Here is a 10,000-nt window from a genome sequence, read left to right on the forward strand (position 1 = left end):
ACTGCAACGGGATCGCGAACGGCAATTTCTACTGAGGTGATTTTTTCTGATACAGATGAAACAACGACGACTGTTCTTTAAAATTTCCTTGCGCTTTTGAACATTGGTGACAATACTACACTGAACAGATGGGTGATGTTGGCCACAGTAAACACACACAGGTTTCTGATTTCCGTCTGATCCAGCCATCAGTGCAGAGGTAGAGGGGGGTCCCTTACCACCTGACTTCTTAAGAGGTGGCAGTTTTGAATCTTCCCTTTTGGACGTATCTCCAGAATGTGTGACTGCTGAATAATCACAACGTTCCCTGTTTGCTAGTTCCTGCTTAAGTTCCTTCAAAACTGCCTCAAGGTTCCAATTTTCCTTAGGGACTTTATTACAGATGCTTAATCTGATTTCTTCTGGTATTTTGTGAAACATCAAAGGAAGCAAGAGACCTCCATATTCTTCTGCCTTGCGGCCCAGTGCACTTAATGCTCGTACATTTGCCTCCACTTCATCATAAAGATGCCTCACTGCCTGTAATTCACGTGCATTTTCAACAATAGGGAGATTAACAAGTGCATCCATATGAGCATTAATAATTTTTTGTGGATCTCCATACCTTTCCTTTAACAGTGTCACGGCTGCTTCATAATTCGCACTTGACAAACTCAAACCATTAATAGTGGCCGCCGCAGAACCTCGAAGCGACGCTCGCAGATAAGAGAACCTCTCAACAGGAGTGAGCGACTGATTTGAATTAATCGCTGAATCGAAGCTGTCCCAAAACCCTGACCAATCTTTGTAATTGCCATCGAATGACGGTAGATGTAATTTCGGTAGTCTCACCTTTGAACCATGGTTAATTATTGTTAGGCATTTTTGCCTTTTCCCTTTCGGTAAACAGGGGCACCCAAAGACCAAATCTTCCTAAATTCGCCAGAAGTGCCTAAAATGGATTGCTGTATGCTTTAGGGGGCTGTTTGGTTAATTTGGAGCTGCCCTAAAAATATATTTATCTGTTCGGATATCTTAGGGGAACATTGGTCTTGTCGAAAGTTTGAGGGGCTTTTTTGTCTTAAGCGAAAGTTTAATCTATCCTGATAGGGGACGTTTTTCGCTATACCTATGACTTCGAAAATTAAGCGAATTAAGGGAATATAAATGCTCATCCGAATATTATAGGCGTATAACCTATTCATCCAAAAACGTAAAAGGGATAAAATTGTATGCTGTGTCAGACCTAAATAATGTAAATTCCTGATGTTACCTCAATTCCCCAGCGAAGTTTTTAGCAGCTCTTAGAATAGTCTTGACGGACGAAAATTTTAGCGGACAAAAACACCGTCCAAAAATTATGTGAGTTATAAAACGTGAGCACATCATTTCCGAAAATTCTGGCTAGGCGAAACCTTTCGAAACTTTTAGGGTACCTTCCATCCGCACAGATATTTTACCGAAATATTCCGTTGGGTGCCCCTGGGTAAAGCCTGGTTTTTACTAGCGATGCAATCGAAAGCATGAGAAGTAAACACAGGTCTTTAGCAACAAGTCAAAACACTCGCCGGCATAAACACGAATTTGAAATATTTAGTAACAAATTTAAATTTTGGGTCGATTGTCAAATGTAGGTTTTTGTGCCATTTGTAACTAAATTAATCTTGATAAAATTAAAACAGTCATGTATGTTTTTTATCCTTGGCTAAAACCTCAGTCAAAGCTCAGGCAATCCGGAAAGGCTTCATAACTTGAAAGTGAGCACAGTAATTTGGCCAGTAATGTCCTTACTTTATTTTGGTTCAGATTACCAAATAGCAGAGTTTAAGATCCGAAATTTGACATAGTAAAGTAAGGGTCGGGATGTTTTGAATGTTTTAAGAATTAAACCTTTTCTGTGGGAAGGTTTTGGCGGTGTAAGTCTGTTCTCAACAGAAGGGCTTTTAAACGACCGACGACTGGCAAGGAGCAGTGTTATCTTGAAAATTTTAATAATTAAAGCACGTGACTCCAGTGTAATAAAAGCAGCATTTCTTGGAAGTGACATCTGGCCCTTGTTCAAAATAATTATAAATAATAAATGTTGAGATTTTCGTGGAACTAGCACATATTATATTGCTGTCCTTAAAGTGTATATGACAGATTTTTTTTTATTTTGCTTGATCGAATCTTCTTGTTGTTCTCGTATGAAAATCGAAATTTCACTTTCGGGTGTGTACAAAACCACGCAAGGGGGGAGACTAGGGATGGTGGACCTGTGACGTCAATACAAGAACGCCACTTTCGCGGGATTCTCTGTTTCACTTTTTAACGTCTTTCGTGTTGTTGCAGCCGTAAACAACGCACCGCAGCACCATCTTTTTTTCCTTTGCATAAAGAAAAACACTGAAACAGAGAATCCTCGAAAGTCGCGTTTTTGTATTGACGTCACAGGTCCACTATCCCTAGTCTCCCGCCTTGCGCGGTTTTGTACACACTCGGAAGTGAAATTTCACGTCTCTGACCGCCTCAAAGATTCTTTAAATAATGTAAATTCCTAATGATACCTCAATTCCTCAGCGAAATTTTAGCAGCTTTAAGAATAGTTTTGACGGGCGAAAATTTTAGCGGACAAAAGCACTATCCAAAAATTATGTAAGTTATAAAACGTGAGCACATCATTTCCGAAAATCTGGCTAGGGAAACTTGATGGTTTTCCGAAAAACCTCGAAAAGTCTTGGGGATTGCTAGGCGAAAACTTTCAAACGTTTTAGGGTACCTTCCATCCAAACAGATATTTTACCGAAATATTCCGTTGGGTGCCCCTGCTCAATATCAAATTGTAATTTTAGAACCACAAGGTAGTGAGATCTTATTGTTTACCCTGCAACACCAAATGTAATACCTAGCTAAAAGAAAGCACAAGTTTAGTTGAAGGGCGGAACTGGAGTTGTCGGACTTCAGACCCAAAAAAATGGCCACATCTATTGAATAGTTTCTTGGTATTAACTTGAACCGCCCTAGCCTTTCAACCAAATTATCCCCCAAAAAAAAAACCTTTGGACAGAGCCAAAATAGGTGGGCTAGGTTTTCTGTGGAGCCGCTACAGAAAGAGCAATTCTCGTCTTCTTTAATACCAATTTTGGTTAGAAAAACGTTTGCAGATAGGATTCAATGAAAAAACCCTTACTGGAAGTTTACGACTTTTGTGCTTTTGGTACACTTAGCTGCTAGCACATAAGCGGCTTTCCAATCAGGAGTCTAATTTTTGTCAAAAGGAAAATTGTTGTTCCATTTCAGTTGGCTTTTCACTGGTGAGGTCCTTTTGGTGGAAAGAAATTTCTTGTATACTAACCTGTTACCCTGGCTCCTTTAAGAAATGTATGGAGGAAGGAGTCGGGTGTTATTGTGTCACCAGTTTCCTTAGAAAAATGCTCATTGTAATGGTAACGAAGGGCTAATATAAGGCCTAAGTACTTCAATGGCCGGCCTTACTTGTATTTTGTGAGTGTTGATAAACTCATCGAAAGAGAGAAAAATTGTGCGAGTCCTTCATTAGATGAGCTATCTAGGTAATTCCATGAAGAGAGAGCTGTTTATAGAAAACCGGTTTGTCTTCAATCCTAATTAGCGAATTGTGCCTTCTTTTCTTTCCTTTGAATATTGTTGCTTCCTTTCCAATTAACTGATCTCTCCTTCTTTCACCTCAAAACTTATGGAGGTTATGGAACCGTTCACTTAGTCCTGCCTACTCAGTGCCAGATCACCTTCCCTGCTCAGTAGAGGGTGTGAAACTCGGCTCGTCGTATCAAACGGCTGAATTAACCTGCGCTTTAAATTAACAGATTCCACTGGTATGCTCTGCTGACTGTTAAAAGTATATTTTATTTTCCTCCTACAGTTTCAAGACAAAGATGAGCGATATCGAGAAAGAGACACAGGAAGCTGTTGTGAACCTGCGCGAGCAAATAAACGACATGTCCAAGAGTATGCGAGTGTTTTCTATCTCTATGAGGTCTCTTTACGTAGACAAAGCTGTCGGCACATCTACAGAAGCTGCTCGAAAGTTCAGAAAGCTCCGTGATGACACAAGAAACGACGCGATGGTGTACCTCAAAGGCATTCTTCCACTCTCCACCAAGTTTGTGGCATCCATAAGCGAGTACTTTGAGTACTATGAAGCGCTGACGTATGATGAATGGCGTGAGATGCTCAAAGACATCCTTGAAGAGACCGTTGGTTACAGGCAGCTGTGTGAGACCCTCCTGAAGATGCATGAAGACATCTTGGTGCCCCTCAAGAAGAGACAAGACGAAGCCCAGCTGGTCATTACCGAGTTTCAAAAGCTCCAAGGGAAGTTTGTCAAGAAGAAAAAGGAATTCGAAGAAAAAGCTGAATACAAAACCGACTGGGCCTGTTGGCTCTCTGGAGTTCCCATTTTTGGTACAATCTTGGAGGGTGTAATGAAAGGAGAAGCAGCTAAAGATATGTTGGAAGCCATTGCTCATGAAGCCCAGGCCGAAATCCAAGAGGCTGCTACAACTGCTGTCAGAAATGTTCTGATCCCTGCCCTTGAGCGTTTCATTGAGGGCATCACAAAAGCAGCAGGATTCTTTTCCGTCATGGAACAGGAGATTCGCAAGTTTGAAAGCAAAGCAGAGAAAGGCACCAAAGATCCAAAGAAGATTTACTACAAAGTGATGAACAAACAAGCACAAGACATGAAGCCCATCTGCCAAACCTTCTATGCCATCCTTCCAGCCGTGAGGACCGACTTTGAAGCCATCCCTACAGAGGGAACCGATCAAAACTACGTGGACAGATGGCTGGAAAAGCAGAAGAAAGTAATCGAGGAGAGATGCAGTGTGGCCTGGCTTGCTAAAAAATTAGTCGCAGCCATTACCTTTGATGATGAGGCCTCTACTAAGGTAGAATAGAAAAACCGCAAAACACGAGCAATGTAGTTTCGCACATAAAGATTGGTTAGGAGAAAATGTGGTAAAGTAGCGATTTTAAGGTTACAACCAAGTTAGCTTCTTGTCAGAGGAATAATCGATATAAACCTGTCTCTGTAGGTCCGTTTTTGTTCATGGGGCTGATTGTTCAATTGCTGTTTTTTACTGATTAATCGAGTTGGCGAAATATGTTTCAATGAAGAAGGAGAATAATTGTGTTTTCTCGTCAGTTCATTAGCTTTTTTGACGCAATATAGTTAAGTAATCGAGTAATTTGAGTAATCATCATGATGATTGTAACGTCCAGCATAGATTTTTCTCATTAAAAAACTGTGGAAAGTAATTAGATGGAGCTGAAGCCAAATAAAATCGATTAGATAAATTACAACTGTCTCAGTGTTTTAAAACTTCATTCGAGCTAATTAGCAAACCATAACAAAATGTAACTAGGATTACCTGAACGGGACTTTCAGGAAAAAAAATCAGCCTCAAGTAACGCCCATGCTAGACAGTCGAGCATTTCTCTACGACATTTCAAGTTTCTAGAGCCTTTGACTGACCCACGTTAGACCAACGTTGTTTGTTGCAATTGGATAAATGGTTGGATTTCTTTTATCCCCGCTTTCAATATTGTAGACAATAGATTTTAGATTACATTCTAGGCTACGAAAATGGTCAAATGTAACATTCAATTAAAATGGTCTGTTTATATATACGGTACAAGCACCAGACATGTTCATCTTAACCGATAAGGCGCAAGCATAAATTCAGCCATTCTGATACCTTGTGTTCGCGCTATGGCGATTGACAAGAGTGCCTCAACATTACCAGTATAAGACGGCAATACAGGAATACAGGAGACAGCGTCCTACCGAAAGCGACAAAAGATATAGTTTTCGAATAAGTGAGAACTGATATGACACTATATGACACCATATGAAACTCGGCTGCTCAAAAACATCCATTTGTTTAGTCAGAGGTGAGGACTTGCGCGAATTGGTCCATACAACAATTTTTTTTTCACTCATTAAGTGCAGCACTGGAACGTATTGGCCCAGTGAAAACCGAAATATCGTATGTCATACTCCAGCATTTTATCCGGAGACTTAAAACTTGAACCACCTTGGGCAGCATAAGAAAGAACAACCTCGTTCCCAGGGTCTCTTCTTTTCACGTGAAGAGGAGACACCCTGGAAACGAGGTTGAAGCACATGAAAGTGCAGTTCTGTGGTGGAATTTGCGTTTCAATAATCACACGAATAAATCATTTGAAGAATATTATATTGAGCTGTAGTTCAGTGGCTTTTTTTTTGTCTTTTATCACGCAGATGGGTGATATCGAGCAACTAACAACAGACCTTCGTCAGCAATTGGAGGATATGCCGAAGAATATTCGACTTTTTTCTCGTTCTGTGAGATCGCTTTATGCCCAGAACGCCGTGGGAAAGACAGCAGAAGCTTCCCAAAAGTTCAGAAAGCTCCGAGATGACACAAGAAACGATGCCATGGTGTACCTTAAAGGCATTCTTCCCCTTTCCAACAAGTTTGTGTCATCCATAAGTGATTTCTTTGACTTCTATGAGACTTTGAATTTCCAAGAATGGTATGAGAAGATTTCCACCATCCACGAAGAAACCGTTGGGTACAAACAGCTTTGCGAAACGCTCCTGAAGATGCACACAGATATTTTGGTTCCGCTGAAGAAGAGGCAAGACCAAGCCAAGGTCGTCGTAGCCGAGTGTAAAGACCTACAGGAGAAATTCGAAACTAAGAAGAGAGAGTGCCAAAAAAGTGGTCAAACCAATCAGATGTTGGTGATTGGACTCTCTTTGGTACTTCCGCCAGTTGGCCATGTCTTCAGAGAAAAAGCCAATGATGATTTCGCAGAGGCCGATGCTCATGGCACTAAAGCCGAAATCCAAGGATCAGCTGCAATTGTCATTAGAGATACACTGATTCCAGCTCTTGAGCATTTCGTCGAAGGGATCACAGAAGCAGCAGGATTTTTCTCCGTCATGGAGCAAGAAATTGGCAAGTTTGAAGGTAAAGCAGAAAAAGGAAAAGACACTGCGAAGCTTTTCCATTACAAGGTAATGAGACGTGAAGCACAAGACATGAAGTCCATCTGCCAAACCTTCAGTGCAGCCCTACCAGAGGTGAAGTCCGACTTTGAAGCCATTTCCAGCGAGGGGACAGACCAAGACTACGTGGATCGGTGTTTGAAAGAGCACAGAGGAATCATCCGAGCAACTTGTACGACTTCAAATCTTTCCAGCAGTTTACTGGCGGCCACTGGAAGTGTAGGAGACGTCTTCATGCAAGGTGCGCTTGGCTGTTTGGTCAATCCCAACTTGGCCAGTGCAGTGGCCGTCGGATCCATCGGGCACGTTAGAGCCGGACGGCCGGAAACACCAATTGCAGCGTTAACGAAGTGGTTTTTATAGAGAATCATAAAGTAGGCCACAAATACGGCCAGGGATAGGGGAATCCCACGTATAGAATTGACAGATTTCTTAATAGATTTATAAACACAAAATATTGTCTTGTTGTGAAAACTTCGAATTTAACCCCCAAAATTAATGAAAGAACTAAAAGGTGCAACGAGAATTTCCTCGATCCCATATATATTTTTTACTAAAGGCTTCCTAGGCTATCCAATTAATCGGAACTGTAGAGAACAGTTACACAGGGGCCTACATAAACTGTGTGAGCATATTGTAATTTTGAAATAGAAGGAACTGCAAGAGAATACAGAAAGGCTCGTATTAACGCGAAATGTTGTGACGGGTATTTAAGCTCAAATACACGTAAGCATACATCAGTCTTTGTGCGTTGCCATTTAACTGGCTCAAAACGACGAATCCCTAACGGCTGTGACGAATTTCAGTCATTCCAAGGGCTTTGAGTGACCGTTGATTTTAGAGTCACTAGGAATAGCAATACTCGATCGATCAAATGTAAATTGAAATCTCACTAGCTCGAAACGAACTATCAATACCCTTTTTCCCTATTTACTCATTTCAGCTACGCTTAGCTAATTTGGATTTTCATCCACTGCAATATTTTTGTCATTCCTCTGTCGTTCAATCTCGTGCCCAGAGTCCTCAGACTATTTGGCCAGCCGTTGGTCCTCAAAAGAGACTCTGGGGTACTGGAATTTTATTGCCGCAGGATTTCTTACTGTTATTCTTTTTTTCTCGAATTTCCTAGAGTTTCTTCTGGCGACCAACCACTGGCAAAAGAGCCTGAGGACTCTGGGTACGAGATCAGTCGTTAGGCTCGATTTCCTGCCAATGTTCGGGAAACGAGCCCGCGCTCACCGAGGATCCGAGGGAGCGGTAGAAATCGAGCCTCTCCTGTCGTTATAGTTCGTAGTATAAGACGGCATTCGAAACCTTGAAATTGTTTCTCCAGGGTTTCGCACATTATTTTATAGCTAAACTGCTTAACGAAACAGGAAGAAACACCAGAGCAAACCACAAATATCCAGTAGCAAATGTTTCATTGCTTGTTGTCGCTTTAATCCATAACAGTGATCAGCATCAAATTTTTCCAAATAATATCAATCTTTATTCAACCCCTGAGGTCATAAGAATTAAGGATATGATCTCCCAAGGTGAATTTTCTTGATATTTAACAACTTCTCCCCACTACTTTTATAAGAACAGTATGGGGACAAGATGGGAGAATTTGTTCTTTGATATTAGGATTTAAGGGTTAAATCCAGGGTTTTGGTGTGCTGGATTTCTAGCTAAACTGATTGTAAGAGATCAGAAATCTGGTTTTATTCCTGGACTGAACTCTTAAGCAAATTGACAGCAGCAACGTCTACTGATCAGCAAACTCTAGTGCATCAACACTATAAAAACTTCAAAACAAACATAAGAATCCACCCGAAATGTTTGAAAAACAATCTTCTAAGTCGAACGTTCGGCATTGTTGAAACGTTTCACATGCCTTGTGTAGTTTTTTGGCTTGTTTCCAGTTGATTTCCGGGAATTTTATTTCCACTACTGTTGTGATGATACCATTCGTTTTCGGGTAGACTAGATCAGCTATGGACACTCACTGGTCACATGGTACAAAATCCGCCATACTGGATGAAAAAAGAATGTAGTAGATTCGAACACAAAGGAATTCCAAACTCTTTCAAGCTTGACTTTCCTTTGTTCTCTATGTCCCATTGGGGGATGCCACGCTTTTTTGCCCTCCAGTATGGCGGATTTTTACCATGTGATCCGTTTGTGCAAAAGGCCCATTCCTTCTGTAACCAGTCGAACTATGTTGATGCTGTTCCTGAGAGCAAGGTTGCACAAAGTCACTTAAGAGTAAGACGGGAAGTTTTCTGCAACCATTCCCCGAGGTGTTCCGTAGGATTTTTAAAAATAAACTTTTTCGCACGTGCTATCACGGATCGCTCTTTCGGAGTTCGATTTATTGAGTTTAGAAAAAACAGGGAAAGCACGACAACATCCGGCTCCAGAACGCAGGAAACGGTTCCATAAAAAATTCCCTTTACGTCATGTTGCTTTACTAAAATTTATTCAAGTTTTCAATTACGATTTTGGCCGGTCATTTTTAAACTGTCATTAATGGCAACTAATGTGTATATAAGTTGAAATTTCATTCGTAGAAAACCGTAAAGGTTAATTGTTAAGCGTTAAACAGCTTTCGGACATGAACTGGCCCCAGCAGTATCAACGAGTGAGAACTTCATGAGACAACCAACAATACACTTGAATGTTATTAATTCTTGACACAAGCAACGATTCTCTTCCTCTTAAACAAGTTAACAGTCCTGTGAAGATGAAGGACTCCCAATCAATGTAAAAGAGAAAGTGGTGCTCGTCGGTAAGAACCCCTTACCTCTTTCTAGACTAGGATTTTCTTCGTCTTCAGGGCTCCTCTAGAGTTTTACGGTTATTAAACTAAGTTTCGACTTGGAAGGTTAAACGAAAGCTTTTAATCGCTAAACCAGGATAAATATTCCTGGAAAACCTGCCTGTCAAAATTCGGTTGCCATAGCAACATGAAATTCAACGAACAGAACCTACAATATCAAATTGTTCCCAGATAAATATCCGAAT

The 10,000-nt window shown here is 40.9% G+C and overlaps 3 protein-coding genes across 3 annotated transcripts in view; 2 read left to right on the forward strand and 1 right to left on the reverse strand.

The window, feature by feature from the left end:
* The window catches only part of LOC146488417 (uncharacterized), a 1,266-nt gene extending 696 nt beyond the window's left edge, over nucleotides 1-570 (reverse strand). The window contains exon 1 of the mRNA XM_085115737.1: nucleotides 1-570. This exon is cut by the window's left edge and continues 696 nt beyond it. Coding sequence (XP_084971863.1) covers nucleotides 1-570 — 570 coding nt within the window.
* Nucleotides 1-8,017, forward strand: part of LOC146488415 (uncharacterized) — a 16,586-nt gene extending 8,569 nt beyond the window's left edge. The window contains exon 3 of the mRNA XM_085117546.1: nucleotides 6,242-8,017. Coding sequence (XP_084973672.1) covers nucleotides 6,242-7,357 — 1,116 coding nt within the window. The 3' untranslated portion in view covers nucleotides 7,358-8,017. The remainder of the gene's footprint in view (nucleotides 1-6,241) is intronic.
* LOC146488418 (uncharacterized) lies at nucleotides 3,862-4,895 on the forward strand. The gene has a single exon (XM_085115749.1). The coding sequence runs from the start codon at nucleotides 3,873-3,875 to the stop codon at nucleotides 4,893-4,895; it is 1,023 nt and encodes a 340-aa protein (XP_084971875.1). The 5' UTR covers nucleotides 3,862-3,872.
* Nucleotides 8,018-10,000: the final 1,983 nt, after the last annotated feature.

The sequence above is a fragment of the Pavona decussata genome, unplaced genomic scaffold (assembly GCF_977016875.1).
Source record: "Pavona decussata unplaced genomic scaffold, jaPavDecu1.1 SCAFFOLD_9, whole genome shotgun sequence".
Lineage (NCBI taxonomy): Eukaryota > Metazoa > Cnidaria > Anthozoa > Scleractinia > Agariciidae > Pavona > Pavona decussata.